The 17,317-nt window shown below is 44.7% G+C and overlaps 1 protein-coding gene across 1 annotated transcript in view; it reads left to right on the forward strand.

The window, feature by feature from the left end:
* The window catches only part of atp2a3 (ATPase sarcoplasmic/endoplasmic reticulum Ca2+ transporting 3), a 44,071-nt gene extending 27,402 nt beyond the window's left edge, over positions 1-16,669 (forward strand). Inside the window, exons 9-21 of the mRNA XM_079171731.1 lie at positions 1,756-1,844; positions 2,814-2,916; positions 3,909-4,040; positions 5,353-5,469; positions 5,654-5,872; positions 6,448-6,783; positions 7,685-7,905; positions 8,069-8,271; positions 8,753-8,838; positions 9,184-9,317; positions 10,049-10,166; positions 12,233-12,350; positions 12,653-16,669. Of these exons, the coding sequence (XP_079027857.1) occupies positions 1,756-1,844; positions 2,814-2,916; positions 3,909-4,040; positions 5,353-5,469; positions 5,654-5,872; positions 6,448-6,783; positions 7,685-7,905; positions 8,069-8,271; positions 8,753-8,838; positions 9,184-9,317; positions 10,049-10,166; positions 12,233-12,350; positions 12,653-12,699 (1,923 nt within the window). The 3' untranslated portion in view covers positions 12,700-16,669. The remainder of the gene's footprint in view (positions 1-1,755; positions 1,845-2,813; positions 2,917-3,908; positions 4,041-5,352; positions 5,470-5,653; positions 5,873-6,447; positions 6,784-7,684; positions 7,906-8,068; positions 8,272-8,752; positions 8,839-9,183; positions 9,318-10,048; positions 10,167-12,232; positions 12,351-12,652) is intronic.
* The last annotated feature ends 648 nt before the right edge of the window (positions 16,670-17,317 follow it).

Below are 17,317 nucleotides of genomic sequence, written 5' to 3' on the forward strand. Positions count from 1 at the left end.
ACTCACTCACTCACTCACTCACTCACTCTCTCTCTCTCTGAAAGAGGAAACTAAGTTTAACCAAATAACTGCTTCATTAATTCTTCAATCAGTCAGATTTAATAGAGTCTCCAACAGAGTTAAGCTAGGTCATAAAGATGTTTTCCCTTGTGCGTGTGTGTGCGTGTGTGTGTGTGTGTGTGTGTTTACTCTTTGCAGGACTTAAGTGTCAAGTTATAAAAAAAAGTGAATATTATTAAAAGAATGGAGGTCAAGTGCAGTCTTTAAGTCAGTTGTGAATTTATGTATGCCATTCAGATAAGGTGTGTAGAGACACAGAGAGGTCTTGGACTGTGAATTGTGATCTCTCTCGCTCTTATAAACCACCAGCCACACTCCCTCCCTTTTTATTAATATACATATTTATATTAGTATTACCAGTGCATCATCCTTCCTTGGGGAATTTCAGGAAAAAGAGTAACCAACAAAGCAAAACTCCAGCTTTTAACCTCCTCCTCTGACTACTTTGTATTGATGATGAAGCTCTGCATGAAGACGTGTGAGCAGTGCTACTCCCATGTCACCTGCGTGTTTGTAAGAAATCATGGTAGTGACAATACAGCGACTGCTGGAGAAGCAGATTTTCTTTGAGTCACCGGGCCGTAGTTTGACCTCGACCTCCCCAGTGACCCTTTTTTACAGCCTGCAGAGTACTTCCTGTTTGCAACCGCTGTTTGATTTTCATAATGCCTCGCAACCTTTTAATTTACCCGGAGCACGTAGAGAAGTAAGGCAAGAATAATTGCTCTTTTGTTACATGCATCCAGCTTCTTAGTAACTACACAAGATGCAGCCGTGGGGCGATGTGTGACGATACTGCCATGGCAGTAAATCAATTTTGACGGCTCGAGTTATACTAACATCTCCACTACAATTCCACGTTGGCATACTGTGAAAACTAAGGTGTTAAATTAGCTCTTTGAGCAGCTCAAGGACATTCCCACACCTTAAGAGCTGCCCACCACCACAACAACCGCTTTCAAATGAATAATTCGATGATTAACCCCTCGCTCTGGGATTATGTAACTTTTAAAAGAACAAATGACTAAAATTCATGAGCAATGATATGCTCCCTCGTTGTTATTTCTACCACAGCCTTACTGATCCGGTGTAGCTTCTTTGAGCTAACTTTAGCTAGCATCACCAAACTTTGTGGTAGCGTTTACCATTCTTCCATAATTGTTACTTGTGGCCACAGTGAAAAAGTCACATGGTCCCACTTCACGTCTCCTTAGTCCCCCCCACACACAGCAGCACCATATAAATATCATAAACATATGTTTGTTATGACACTTGAACATTGTAGCTTTAATTCTGTTGCTTATTGAGGGAAATATTCAACTGACGATGCCATGATTTTGTAGGTGCACCATTACACAAAATGTAAATATTCCGATAGTCCTGTTATTCATTGTATACATGGTAAGTCCCAATCTATAATATTTGACCTTCTATTTGTACAGATATACATTTACAATGGAAGAGTTCTTGATGAAAAGTAAGAAAATGTATTTGTCTGCTTGCCAGCGACATGCTTTGATAGTTAATCCACTGGTAGGTTCCATTGGGTTGTAGACAATAAAGGAACAGTTTCCTTTTAAAATGAATGTTTACTGTAGTCTTTATTAATGTGACTTTGTCTATTTGAGTTCCTGCACCGCAGGTTTGACTAATAAGCGAACTACACTGACTCTGTTTGCTTTTTCTCCTCTCCAGATGTTTGTTGCAGACAAGGTGGAAGGTTCAAGCTGCGACCTCCACGAGTTCTCCATAACTGGTTCTACATATGCCCCTGAGGGACAGATGTGAGTGTCACAGTTTCAACACGTATTACTTGCATTGGTCTGTCGTCCCTAACTCCTTCATTCTATGAAGCATGTCTGAGTGCCTCTCAAATTTCACCAAAGAAATGTACATTGAACTGTAAGAACCCCCACACCCTCTCATCCTGGCTCTGATCAAAACAATGTAATTGCTTCCCTTTTTTTTTGCATATAAATGTAGTCAAGCAAGCTATGATGTCGATCCCTGGTCTAATGATTCCCCCCAAAAAAAAAATTCTAGCTGTGCTTTGTGTTGCTATGGTAATGTCTGCAATAACCGTGGAAATAGTTAGAAACCCTAGATGTTGTTTTGTGTGGTTTTTTTTTTCGATTTTGTCGTGATTTTGGTCTCTGCCATATCAGAATGCGTTTTTATATCTTAGTAAATGTGCGTCTGTGGAGGAATACAGGCTGGCGGCCAGTCATTAGGCAGGAGAAGGGTTCTACTCTTCATTGTGCTTGCATGTTGTTTATTTAGCTGCTCGGTGAGTACAGTGTTCTGACTCTGCATGAACCTGTTGATTTCATAACAGCAGAGTGTGGGTAATTGTGTGGGAGCTTCGCTAGCAACGGTTGCAGTCTCTACTGGGAAGGGATCCACAGTTGTCATGTAATCCGCACTGCTTGTCAGGAACCGGCGCACACACACACACACACACACACACACACACACACACACACACACACACACACACACACGCACACATTGTTTACTACCGAACAACCACTGTTTCTTTTGGAATGCTAAACAATTGAACTGTCTCCCCCACTCATAAATATTGATTAGGTTATCGTGTCTGAGGTGTAGCGAACTGTGAAATGTTTTTCCCTTGTTTTTTTGCTGTTGTGAGTGACATGTGTGTGTGTGTGTGTGTGTGTGTGTGTGTGTGTGTGTGTGTGTGTGTGTGTGTGTGTGTGTGTGTGTGTGTGTGTGTGTGTGTGTCCTTCCAGACTGAAAGGAGACAGGCCCGTCCAGTGCGGAGACTATGATGGACTTTTGGAGTTGGCCACTGTGTGCGCTATGTGCAATGACTCTTCACTGGACTACAATGAGGTCATTAACACACACACACACACACACACATGTACTTCTATCTTTATGAGGACCCTAAATGACATGCCTGACCCCGGTCCTTACTCCAACACTAACCTCAACCTTAGTTTCACCTAGACCTTAAAACCAAGTCTTAGCCCTCTGACACACCTTTGAAGGAGTGAGGACCGGTCCAAATGTCCTCTCTTTCCAAAAATCGGTCTCACTATGTAGTAAGCACAAAGACACGCACACAAAATTACGTCAGGAATAGAGGAAACAAATCATACCTTATACAATTATTATAACAATTATTTTTCTATGCAAATCCAACCCACCTGTGACACGTGCAGCATTGTGTTTCTATGCAAATGCCCTCATGCATTGACAGTGTGTAGATACACACACACACACACACACACACACACTGCAACAACTCCATAAACGGTAGAAATGGAATACACACGCATTACAAAAAGTAATTCTCTTCTCTCCTTCAGCTGAGCTAATTTTTCTCTGGTTTGGATTGCTTTTCTCACCTCTTTGTCATCACCATGGTATCATGGTAACCGCGCTGAGAAGCAAGGCCAGCGATGAGGCACATTTCAACTCGCATGAATCCTCCCAGACTAACTATATCTGTTCTCGTAACCGGTCGTTTCGCCATTCATTCTGTATGTTTTTTTTTTAATAAAGGCCCCGCGGCGTGATAGATCAAAGTGTGCTAAACCAGAAGAGAGAGGGGAGCTAGGTGTTATATTGCAGAGTCACACCAACAAATGATGTGTGGTACGCCATTACTGGTCCACTTTGCATGTATGAAGTTTGCAGAGGGGGAGGTGAATGACCTGAAGATTTGCTCTCAGCATGTTTGTTTAGAGGTGCTTCTTCAAGAGGGTTGTTCACATTTAACAATGGAGGCTGTTTCTCCTCATGTTTGATCTAAAATGTGTCATAAAGGGGTCTGACCTCCTATAAACAGCATGTGTTGATGCATTTCTGTTCTCTCGTAGGCCAAAGGGGTTTATGAAAAGGTGGGTGAAGCCACAGAGACGGCTCTCACAACCTTGGTGGAGAAGATGAACGTCTTCAAGACTGACATGTCCGGGCTCAGCAAGGTGGAACGCGCCGGTGCCTGTAACGCGGTAAGCTTCGTGTGGAGATGTGCTTGTGACCTTACAGTGTGATGCTTGTCTGTGTTAAAAAGGAAATCCAGGGGTGCCCCCATCAACGTCCAGGGTTACGACTACTGTGGAGTAGTCGTTTAATGTCCGATCAATGCTTCATGAGGTGTTAAAACTGTCTCATCAGTATAGTACTCGTCTTCATCCATTCATCTACAGTGAGCATATCGTTTGCTTCAATGTAGTCTTGCATAGCTAGCTAGCTCGCTAGCTCCGACTAACTCGCTTGCGCAGATAGCGGAAGGGGGAGGAGAATACGCAGCCAATGGCAGGCCCACACCCACAGGCAACATGCGATGAGTCAGACCAGCTTCAATTTATCTGCTGCAGGCTGTGCACTTCTCAGCATGAATGTGAGAGAGACCGTAATTGCTCTGCTCATTATGCCATACAGTACGCTACCTGGTTGTGGGCATGACATAATGACCTAGCGTTCCCCCTGGTTATAATAATTTGTTCCAGATTATTTAAGCATTGTTTTATTTATAATGACTTTCAATGAGTCAACTAGCTCAGGGTTTTAGTGTCTTTACTCGAGGGCTGTTTAATCAAGCTCAAGGTTGTTGATAGGCCCATGTTTGACTTCAGGGAGTGAACCTGTGAGTGTTTGCTTATGAGTTAAAATAGTCCAAATGTAAGTTTACAACCGATCCAAAGACAGCAGGCCTTCCCGTGCATTGCTTTGAGTGTAGGTGCATTTTGCACAAAGCTAGAGAGGAGAGGTTTGTCACATTGACAGATTTCAGCGCGTCCGTCACATGTTTGAAGTCTGACAGAGCGTGTGTGCATCTCAGTCATGGCGTTAACCTTTCAGCCTGTTAATGTGTAGTGGGATAAGCACAGACTGTGAACTAGAGAGACATCTACTGGTGGAACAGAACGTGACATTTAACGCAGATGATGCAGTATGTAATGAATAGGGATGTTTCTCGGCTGAGTTTTGAGTTTCTTCCAGTTAGCCTTTTGCTATTATCTTCTACATACTTCCAGCTGTTGTCGCTAGCCCTCCTCAGCCAGGTCTACATTATCACCATGTGCTGTTGTACAGAGACATCTGAGGCGGCAGCCAGACATCCAGACAAGGTGGTTGAGTGCTCGGTCTAAAGTGTTATCCTTCAGCTGTCAGTAGTTCAGCCAAACCTCTCAGTCAGCCACTGGCTGCCGGCCTGACAGCTGCCCACGAATACAGCTACTTAGCTCAAGCTCTGCCTCTTAGTCACTTTTTTTCTTCTCCTCTTTTCTGAATCTCTTTTTTTTTTTTTTCATCCATCAGGTGATCAAGCAGTTGATGAAGAAAGAGTTCACCCTGGAGTTCTCCCGTGACCGCAAGTCCATGTCTGTCTACTGCACCCCCGTCAAGCCGGGCTCCCAGAGCAAGATGTTCGTCAAGGCAAGAATGAATGATATGATCACAAACACACACACACACACACACACACACACACACACACACACACACACACACACACACACACACACACACACACACAAAGAGACGTGCTTCTCATCGCTTCCCCTCATCGGTGTCTCTGCTTGACGTTCTTCTCTTGTGTCCATGTGGTTCCTCCTCACAGGGCGCTCCAGAGAGTGTGATTGAGCGCTGTCAGTACCTGCGGGTGGGAACATCGAAGGTGACACTGACGCCATTCCTGCGCGACCAGCTGCTGTCCAAGATCAGGGACTGGGGGACGGGCAGAGACACCCTGCGCTGCCTGGCCCTGGCCACTCGCGACGTCCCGCCGCGCAAAGACGAAATGGACTTGGAGAATTCAAACAAGTTTGTAGATTATGAGGTAAAGCAGATGTTTGTCTCAGGGATCCAATTTGATCTAATAAGCTCTCATTAAAGTCATATGGAGTAAAACGCACAACACACTGGATTAAAAACAATTTGCATTGTTAAATGTGATTTTGCTTGAGTGTTCCTTACTTCTGCAACAGAACTGATAAGTTTCACTTGGGCTCCGTGTTAATTAGCGAGCTTTAGCGGTGCTGGTAGGCAGATTCTCTTTTACCTTTAGAAAGAGCCAGGCTGGCCATTTCCAGTCTTTATGCTCAACTAAGCCAACTGTCTTCTGGCTGGAGCTTCACATTTAACAGACAGACGTCTTATTGATCGAACTCTCGGCTAGATGTCAAACTGTTCCTTTAAAGTCATCTTTGCTACTGTCTCTCTTTCTCATAAAGCTTTTACGCTTGGTTCTTCTTCCCTGATGCGATAGAAACTAATCTGTTTGATGTTTTCTGCAGCGATACAAATAAAAAGAGGTGATTTGCGTGGGACTGAGGGAAGATTCTGTTTTCAGATATCGTCACGTGCGACCTAATCCCCCTCTCTCTTTACTTTTCTCTCTCTGTTTACGATCAGTTGGGTCTCACATTTGTCGGCTGCGTGGGCATGCTGGACCCGCCCAGGACGGAGGTGATCGGCGCGGTGAAGCTCTGCAACGAGGCGGGCATACGCGTCATCATGATCACGGGGGACAACAAGGGCACGGCCGTGGCCATCTGCAGACGAATTGGCCTCTTCGGCGAGGACGAGGAGGTTGTGGGGAAGGCCTACACGGGCCGCGAGTTCGACGACCTCACGGTGGAGGGCCAGAGAGAGGCCGTCAAACGGGCGCGATGCTTCGCCCGCGTCGAGCCGGCCCACAAGTCTAAGATCGTCGGATACCTGCAGGCGTTCGATGAGATTACCGCCATGGTGAGGAGAAGGGTGGATGCGCCACTTCCTGCACTGCCACACACCTCCTTCCAACTTTTCTCTGCTTCCTACAAATCCACACATTGGATATTTCTTTTGACATGTTTCTTTATGCCTTTTTCAAAGGGGAGGGGGGGGGCTTTTTCTCATTCTTTCATCTGTGTGTTATGTGAATGACTTGTGGAAAAATGCATTAGAGGAGGCCGGTGAGGCGTGACATGTTTCAGGTGTCTGCGAGGCTGCTCTCTCAGACACTGCTATCAAAAGCTGTCATCTCGGGCGCGCTCTGCTGCTTCCTATCTGACACGCGTCTCAGAAGAGGGGTTGATCCGAGGCAAAGATGGGAGGGAGGGAGGATGCAATATCACCATTTGCCTGTCAGAGTAACCGGAGCAGTCGAGAGCCGCTCCAGGCCCTGCCATGACAGATTGATACACTCCTTTTGCTTTACCCTGTCTGGATCTGAAACGATAATGAGACTTTGCACAGTGAGATAGTGGTTTGTTTCAGTCATCGTTAAGTTTGTTCAACTAACCTCTGTTTAAAGAATAATCTCCCCATAATGTCTAATGTGGACTCAATATCAAGCTGAAGCGGTTTAGTTTACTTGAACTTTTATCCTTCGAAGAGGTTTCTTCAGCTTTTTGCTCCCCGAAGATATTCTCTTTATTTGACACTAATTATGCTGCAGCAGTGACCGTAAAATCTGCCTCTGTTTACAAGTTTTGTCGTAGCCTGAGAAAAAAAATATAAAAGGTATTCAAATTATTGGGCTTGACGTTTGAGTCTGCGTACATAAGTGATGTTTTGAGATTATTAAAGTAACAAGGAATTTTACAACAATCCTGTGAGTTGGGTTTTCCGATGCATCTATGACAGAGGCATTTCTTTCTCGTCGCAGACGGGAGATGGTGTGAACGACGCCCCGGCCCTGAAGAAAGCGGAGATCGGCATCGCCATGGGCTCCGGCACAGCGGTGGCCAAGTCTGCGTCTGAGATGGTGCTGGCGGACGATAACTTCTCCACCATAGTGGCCGCCGTGGAGGAGGGCAGAGCCATCTACAACAACATGAAGCAGTTCATCAGATACCTCATCTCCTCTAACGTGGGAGAAGTAGTCTGGTGAGGAACAGGAACACACACACACACACACACACACACACACACACACACACACACACACACACACACACACACACACACACACACACACACATGCACTGAGACGCTCGTCTTCACCTTCAGTCGGCTGATGTGTGTGTTTCTCCTCGTTGTCCGTCTCCAGCATCTTCCTGACCGCCATCCTGGGTCTCCCTGAGGCTTTGATTCCAGTCCAACTGCTGTGGGTGAACCTGGTGACCGACGGCCTGCCGGCCACCGCCCTGGGCTTTAACCCCCCAGACCTGGACATCATGGACAAACCCCCCCGCAACCCCAAGGAGCCTCTCATCTCTGGCTGGCTCTTCTTCAGATATATGGCCATTGGAGGTAGCGTTCGCTCAATGTGTGATCAAGTCAGGTGTATAGACGGGTTTGCAGTCTACAATTGAGGATGGGTCGAACAAAAGTTGCAATATTTTCAGTTTTCAATATTTAGAATAAAAGGAGACATGCTGAGGCTAGTAAAATTACTTTTTAGAAGTGCCTTTTTGTACTTGAATTTTTTACACGGCACTTGTTCTCGAATTCCAAAACGGCCGAGATGCGGAAAATGGATGAGAGCGGCCGATTTGAATTAAGTTTCACTTTTGTTTAAATGTCCATGCCTGTTGAACCGATGTATTGGACACACCGATCATTAAAAATTCAGCACCGGGCACGTTTAATACCTACCTCTAGGTAACGGTTCGTTGGTGTTTGTCCATTCAACTCAACTGACTGGGTTGGTGGTCAAAGGTCACTTGGCTGGCTTAGCTGGTGGAGGCATACAACCGTGCGGCGCTAATTCTAGTTTTTGTTTCTCCTGTAGGATATGTGGGTCTTGGAACCGTGGGTGCTGCCACGTGGTGGTACCTGTTTGATGGAGAAGGCCCACAAGTGTCTTTCTATCAGCTGGTGAGTCACAAACCGTCGCTCTGCTCTGTCTGTCTTCCTTAGTTTGTCTCAGAATGTAGTTTTTGTTTTTCTGTTATATTTTGATATGCACCCCATTCCAGCTTTCTGGAGGCAGCAATGTTTGGCGATCCCAGTGGTGTACAGAAATAGAAAGGGAAGTAAGACCCATGTGGCGTGATTGCACTCGGGGTGGGGACGAGGCCATGGTTCTGCAGCTGTTCCCCCATCAGAGCAGAGCACCATCAAACCAGGTCGCAGGGGTCCCGGAGACTTCCTGCCAACGCACACGCAAGCGCAGACGCTCGCGCACACACTCTTAATCCTGCTCCGTCTGTCTCTCTACAGAGACACTTCATGCAGTGCACCGAGGACAACCCCATGTTTCAGGGCGTGGACTGCGAGGTGTTTGAATCCCGCTACCCCACAACCATGGCCCTGTCCGTGCTGGTCACGATCGAAATGTTGAACTCTCTCAACAGGTCAGTCGTCCTCTGCTGCGATGTCGGGGCAAATGCTCCATAAATGTCAGATATTTGTTAAAAGGGGGAGTGCTGTCGTCCAACAGACAGCACTCCCTTTGGGATGGAACCACCCGGCCGTTGGCGGGATAACAGCACAGTTTCCAAACATCAACAACTCTTTTTTTTTTTTTTTTAACTGCTAAATCGCTTAGTGTGGCTGTTTGTAATGCCCGTGTATTTTATAATCTGCTGTTGGTGAATGTGGCAGCGGAATCAGCCACACATCTTAAGAAATGGAATAATGGCTATTTAGGGAGGCAGAAAATAAAGGGACCAGTGGTATGAAGCGAATGCTCCCAGTGTTTTTGCCAGGATTGCTCATGGAGCAAGTCGGTCACTGGCTCCCTATAGAAACACATGGTAACGTCTCATTTAGGAAAGAATCTGAGAGAGAGAAGGTTAAAATGAAGAGCTGCCTGACTGGTGAAAATGTTATCCCCGACCAAGACAGTGAGTTTACACATGCCATCACCCATATAAGGAGGCAGACTTGTTGTTACGATGCATTTAGTGACACATTGAATGTCTTTTAGTCGTAATGTGGTTGCAACCTTGAAACCGTGTGAGCTTGCCAGAGTCCTTCTCATTTGATCTTTGTGATGAAACAACTTCCATGTAAGTCCCTGACGTCGGGTTGAGCAGTTGAATAGACAACATGTTTTGATCTAATCCATCTTATTCTCCGCCAGTTTGTCTGAGAACCAGTCCCTGCTCAGGATGCCGCCCTGGGTCAATATCTGGCTGCTGGGAGCGATCGTCCTCTCCCTCTCCCTCCACTTCTTAATCCTCTACGTCGAGCCTATGCCGGTAAGTGTTCATCCACCGAGACACCAGCGGGCCTACTGTTGATCTATTAATCACACATATCATGGTCCAGATGATAGATTCTTCTTGACAGTTTTGTGTTTCTAATGGCAACTATACTATAAGAGTACAGTGGCCCCTAAAGCTCAACGCACTGCAACCTGAGAGACACACATTCAGACAGACTGAAAACTGAGAACACAACCAAATGCAAGTTGCACGACAACAGAAGTTTCCAGGGGTACATCCCAAATCTCTTAATTGCATCCTCGTTTCCCTCACTTGCGTCCTTTCCTTGCGTCTTAGTCCCTCCCACCAGGGATGCATGGAGAGGCGCAAGGAAACCAGGCAAGGAGAGAGGAAACGAGGAAATATTTAAGAGATGAGACGTCCTTTCCTCAGTTGCGTCACGTGAAGCGACGTCTGTTTTTGACAGCGGCCGCTGATCACAGCTGGATCAGCTGTCAGTCGGCTTTAACAGCTGGGGAGACTTTTGAGAAGTTTGTGTCTGTTCACATGATCACTGTACTTAATAATAGTAACTAATATTGCTAATAACTAATAGACGCACAGTAATCATCACTTCACTGTAGAGGTGTTTTCTCTCTGTAGCCTGTTCCCTCTTTAACAAACCGTGTCCCGTTTATAAGCGCAGGACCGATTTCTACCAGCGGAATGCGTTTGACTTATATATTAATTATTTGCGTCTGTGTGTTTTGAAATTGAGATTGTGACGTCATTATTAAATAACCCAGAATATGATTGTTTTCTCTTGAACACTGGAATTAATTTATTAGGCTCCATATTTCAGATTAAACTAAAATGATATAACTCATCAAACCCGACACTCAGGAATGATCAGCCTCACGTGACTGAATGAAATTATGAAGAATGACGTAAAAAGCTCTTTCTGACTTTAATTGTTTCATAATAAAAGTTATTGAAAGAAATAACAGATCATGAAAAGACAAATCTTTCTAATAAAAGAAGAAAGTTGTTTGTGGTCTTTTTGTTGTTCAGTCTACAATGAAGATATATTTAAACCAGACGGTGAATCAGAAAAATAATCAAAAATAAAACTAGAGTTTAATCTGTGATCTGTCTTCACTCTGGTGTTAAACTCCAGCAGTCAGTCCGATCGACTGCAGCGTCCAATCACATAACTGATGAACAAAGAGGGGGCGTGTCGGCCGTTAAAACACTTCCTGGAAGGCTGTTCTCGTGCTTCTCGTTCATGGCTCCTCGGAGATCCCTCCTCGATCCTCCGAGCAGAAATAAGAGCTTTGGGACGGCCGTCAATATGGCGGCGCAGAACAACTTCCGGTTCAAGCGAGGAGCGAGGAAATGACAAATAAGAGACTTGGGATGTACCCCTGGGATGTACCCGAGGTGTCACAAAGTATGGCGGGCATGTCCGTCCCTTTTTAGTGTCCCCTGAAAACGTATTTTCTGTTGTGTTTCTAAATGCTGCTCGTGTTTTCTTCATTTGCTTGTTTGTTTTCATTAAGGAATACTTGACTAAATGAATGACCACGTGGATATCAATTACTCACCCCGTGTTGCCTTGAATTGTTTTTCTCTCATACCTCACCATACGGTGAAATGGAGAATTAAAACACTTGGGACTGGTCTACACGAGCAAGCGTGAGACTGTTTTAAGCGAAAGTGTTTCAAATAGTAATGTTTGAGCAAAGATGCAAGTGTTTGGAAGTACTGAGCATATGACTGGATTAATGAGAATAGGATTACAGAATAGGATTGTGAGCGTATGTTTTGATATAGTTTTGCTTTTGTTAGACGTCATTAACTCCAATTGATCAAGTTTTTTTTTTTACCGTTTTTTGAATCTTTGTTCACTGTGAAGGCATGAGACAAAAACATTTTCTTCAAGGTAGCACAGGGTGAGTAACTGTTGTACAAAAGGTTCTTTTGTGGGTGAAGTACTCCTTCTAGTTGCATTGCGTTTGAACTATCAGGGCCACGAGAGAAAAGGCTTCATTGCATTTCATTGTCCAGCATCTGATGCATTGATGACAGAGTTTCTGACAGTTATTTCCTCTGCCCTTCAGTTGATCTTCCAGGTGACCCCACTGCACTGGTACCAGTGGGTCGTGGTCCTGAAGATTTCCATCCCAGTCATCCTCCTGGATGAGGCACTGAAATACATCTCCAGGAACCATCTAGAAGGTATGTGGAGCCTCTTTGGTCCGCTTCAACCCACAGAAATGTGTGTGTGGAATGAGTCTGAAATGTAAAGTCAGTGAATGTTGTGATGATCTGGTTTTGACTGACGAGTCTTTCTCTCTGATCTTTTTTTCTCTCCTGCATTTCTAATTCAGCCTAAGCTCTTTTTCTCTCACCTTCTGTGAAAAGGTACTCTACTTCCAGCCTCCTCATGCCTCCTTCCCTCTCCTTTTAGAAAGAGCTATAGACTGATCTCTCTTTTTACTCCGTCTTCTAAATGATGTTTGTTTTTAAATCCCCGGCAGGTGATGAGGACAAGAAATACCGGAGGAGGTGGCAGAAGCTGAAATAAGACCTCTCCCTCAACACACTCGCACACTTAGACACACGCCTACCCTCTTCCCTTTAGGAGCTAGAAACCTTTCCTCTCCCCTGTCCTCATTCCCAACTCCTGCATGTCCCAACAAAATAAATAAAAAAATGACACCACTAGCAATGAGCAGGGCTCTCATGAGAGCAAGTGCGCAAGAAAGAGTCGCATGCACGTTTTCCAGCGAGCATGGCTTTGTACGAGTGTGTGAGTAAATGAGCAGTGTGTTTGTGTGCAGACAGATGCAGGCTTGTCTTTATAGTTGCAAGAGCGATAAACATCTGCAGAGAAGAAAAAAAAGAAAAAAAAAAGATAAAACTGCCCAGGGCTCTTGCTTTTCTTTTCTTTTTAAAGATTTCTGCTCATTGTCTTTTTGGCTGTACGGTACAAAGGAGACGGGGGACGGGGGTTGAGAATATCGGGCGGGAGGGGAGAGGGAGGGAAATTAGAAATTAACACAGAGACCAAAAGAGAGATTGAGAGGCCTGTCGTGGAGAAGAGACCGGTGTCCACACCTGCAGAGGAAGAGCGTCAGCAGGAATGTGGAAGGTGAAAACTAGTTAAGTTTGTTTTTTTCACCCGAGTGTGCGTCCACACAAACATTACATCTGAGGTACCGCCCAGGCTTCTGCCACCCACACTACCGGCAGTGACTTCCAGTCTAGCTCCGCCTTACCGGTGCAACAAAATTGTAACTATGGCCAGTTTGTCACAGCGCTGCTCCTTCGTGGCCCCTCATCTTCACTCTCCCCTTGATCGCGTTTTTTATTCCCGTCTTGCTCTCTCTTCGTCTCTGTCTCTCTTTTCCCGGCTCTCTGTAAAGGGAGGGCGTCTGTGGGCCCCGGGGGGGGTTCGAGAACGTCACCAGGCTCCCGACTCCCGAGTTGGAGATGTCACTCCGCCTATAGGTGTGAATAGCTTTACGCTGCTTGGCCGCTTCCTTCGCCTCTTACATTCGAGGAGCTGAGGTCAGCTCACGGAGTTGGCAAACATATAAATAAATGCATACATAAATATCTCAAACAGCAACCGAACCAGCATATCAGTAGTCCTCAGTCAGTCCACCCAGCTGGTCCTGTTAAGCCTCACTTTAACATATCCATCCGCTGTCAAACGTTAGCTGTCAAACATCTAAACTAAAGGCAGATCGGGGGGCAGGAAGATGAAGCTCCATGACATTTTGTACATAATAATTGTCTCGGATCCTCGTGTTGTTGATCTACCCTTTTTTAATTTAATCCGTTATTCCGTACCCTGCACCAGCGCTGACGTGTGTGTGTGTGTGTGTGTGTGTGTGTGTGTGTGTGTGTGTGTGTGTGTGTGTGTGTGTGTGTGTGTGTGTGTGTGTGTGTGTGTGTGTGTGTGTGTGTGTGTGTGTGTGTGTGTGTGTGTGTGTGTGTGTGTGTGTGTGTGTGTGTGTGTGTGTGTGTGTGTGTGTGTGTGCTTGCGTGTGTGTGCTTGCGTGTGTGCATATAGCCTTACTTGAATTCGGACTTGATAGTCGACAAATCGCACAGATGATGAAGGTAAAGTAAGTGATGGCAAGTAAACTGCTCGACTGTGTCAGCCTCACTTGGTCATGAATCATTGAGGCGTTGAGCACATTCCACGTCCACGCCTGATACAGCCCACTGCACCTCCACGTTGAATATGTGGTCGACATGAATGTGTTTCTGCGAGCCCCCAACCGCCGCCACTCTCACTCACATGTGGCCCAACAGTGAGATCCTTGGTTCAAGGTCTAAAAGATTCTGAATGTCCCCCTGGTCTGAGGCATGTTTAATAGGAAAGCCTTTTTTTTTTTTTGTTGTGCTTCGTGCGCCGCTCCTCCTGCTCTCTGTGCTTCAGCGACTCACTTTGGTATTGTTTTCTAACGACTAAATAGTAATGTATTTGACTGAATGAACGCACGCGGTTTGGATTGTGTCTTTAAGTCTTAATTATGGGTTTATGTGTTGGGTCCCTGGGGCTCTGCGGACTGGGTTCAGTGGTGTCTCTGGTTGCGTCCATATGGGACAGAGGAGAGTGTGCACATTCAAACAAAAAATAATCCCACTCAAAAAACAGTTCATAGGAATTTGATAACGCCACGAGATCTTGACACAATGTGCAGATCTATCTTCCTTTTCTTGCCTTTGCACCAGTGTGGCATAGAAGAGCATGGTTTAGAATCTTAAAGGAAAATCCATCCTTCAACACTTCCAACATTAATGACCAATCTGCTACTGCTCACAAGACTGTATGTAGTTGTATTCATCTATTTTGTTGCCTGGTGATGTTTTAATTTCTAACTCCAGAGGATAACTAGCCAAACTTAGATGGCGTGACATCATCCGGTGCAGATATTTCCAGTTCGACATTCTCTCTGGAGCCATTCTTGGAAGTGTTCGGAAGGAAATCGCTCGCTTAAAAGGGACATATCATGAAAAACTCTCTCGGTGCTTGTGCACACACATTTGGGTATCCGGAGTGTCTGCCAACACACACACTGTGAAATAAAATAGTTTTTTGTGGACTGTGTAGATCAGAAGACATTCACATGTCTCCCCTTCCCATGTCACATGCAGGCTCGTTATAATGTATCCAAGTATCTCCATCCACGGCTTGACAACTACCTTTGCAAAGATGTGCCATATTGTTTTCGCAAGCCACTCAGAGAAGACTGGGCTTTTTTTGGGAGGGGGTTCTTAAAGAGACAGGCGCCGAAACGAGCGTTTAAGTCGAAGGGTGAATGCAGCTATATTCAGATGGACAGTATGAGAAAAATAATGTCGTTTTTTTTTAACATTAAAGCACGTAAACGTGTTCTGGAAGAAGACTGAAATCCAAATATGAACTTGGAAATGAACATGATATGTCCCCTTTTAAGTAGAAGTTGACCGAGCCAATTGAGAGAAGGTACCCTATAAAGACATCACCAGATTGAAAAACACTCCTGATGACAGTGTGAGAAGATTTAAGGGTGGAATATTCCTTCTAATTGTATTCCAGAAGCTGGATTTTGTCTGTAATTCATGGCTTTTTGTTTCACCACCATGTGAATGTGGCACCTCTGTCCAGACCAGCAGACCACTTGTCCCTGTCCCAGGTCTCCATGGCTCTGTAACATGTTGGCACTCTGGCCACCAGGCGCTATAGGTCTGTATAGCCTTGTTATTTACTACTGAATCCTCAACTCTGTACAGAAGATGAGAATATGATCGCATGGCACCTTGTTACTGTAATAATAACCTATACAGTATATAATGTTTTTTTTTCATTGATGCATCAATGAAACCAACAACACACAGACCTGCGAGAAACCATTTTTTATTTTTCTTTGAGCACATGGTATCTAAGGATCTTCTTTTACTTGTTATTGTTTTATAGAATAGAGGTTGTTTCTTCATTTTTCCCCATTTGGTTTTTACAGTTGCTGGGGTTTTGTGTCTTTTACTGTAGGGGAAAAAAAAGAATATGACGTTATCGTGTTTAAGATAGACAAGAATCATGCTTACGCTAATTAATGACGATGACGCTGATCATTTCAGTGATGGTTATCCGGTGCGAGAATGTTCAAGAATTTGTGAATGAACTGTGTCTGGTTTACACTGAGCGATAAGCAGTGATGGATTATGAAGTTTTATGACTGTACATTGAAGGGCTTGGTGTGGATGCAGGCTCTGGAGACCCCCGACAATCTGTTTGGGTCTGACGGCTCCTCTAGAATGGCACTTGAAGTCCTCCACCATCTGTTAAAGAACAACCACCTTTACTGACAGTGAACAAGTGATCAGCCTCATATGAATAACATCTTTTTCTGTCTGTATAGACAAGTAAACGGTCTCTAGAGCCTGAGTTCACCTCTGAGGAAATAAAAAAGGATTCTCTGTATTGCCTTGTTAATATTGATTGTGGACACATAATTTTATAAATGACAAAGATGTGGAAATAAAGATAATTTATCTTGTTATTTATTCAGAGGTTGTGTTCTTTTTTTATTTACTGTATTAAATCTGAGAATATGAAACTTCTTTATCCAAAAGAAATGGTACCGAAAAGTGTTTTTCTCACGAGACCACAAGCGCACAAAGATTTAGTAAGTTCCATTTATTTTGATGCCGTGTTCTTAACAAAGAGCCCAGTTTTAAGAATAGGTGGTACGGACACGAGAGCGGTTTGCTTTTGCAAAACATCAAGCACATGCTGCAACTCCAAAAGGTGTTGCGTTCTCACAACTGTCCATGATGAGAGTGTAGATCCCAACAACGTGTACAGGTGCTGGATCAGAAAACAAACTGAAGACTTGAGATCTGTGCGCTGCACTGATAGATCCCAGACAATTCCACTCAACAGGGTAATGTTTCCACTGGGCTCTCCGTCAGGCTTCAGCAATAATCATTCCAAAGAAGAGCAAGACACAGACGCATCACTCAGGAGGTTGTTCTGCACATCTGTGGCAAAGAATATAGAAAACAACAAAATAAATGTACTTTATACTCTACAAGAACATATGAAATCGTTTGAATTGATTCAGTAGAATGGGTTAGAAACTAGCACGGAGAAGAAAAAGAATAGTTCAATGGAACATAATATATTTCCTGTCCAAAAGAGTTTAAAG

This window comes from Pholis gunnellus (assembly GCF_910591455.1).
Source record: "Pholis gunnellus genome assembly, chromosome: 13".
Classification (NCBI taxonomy): Eukaryota; Metazoa; Chordata; class Actinopteri; order Perciformes; family Pholidae; genus Pholis; species Pholis gunnellus.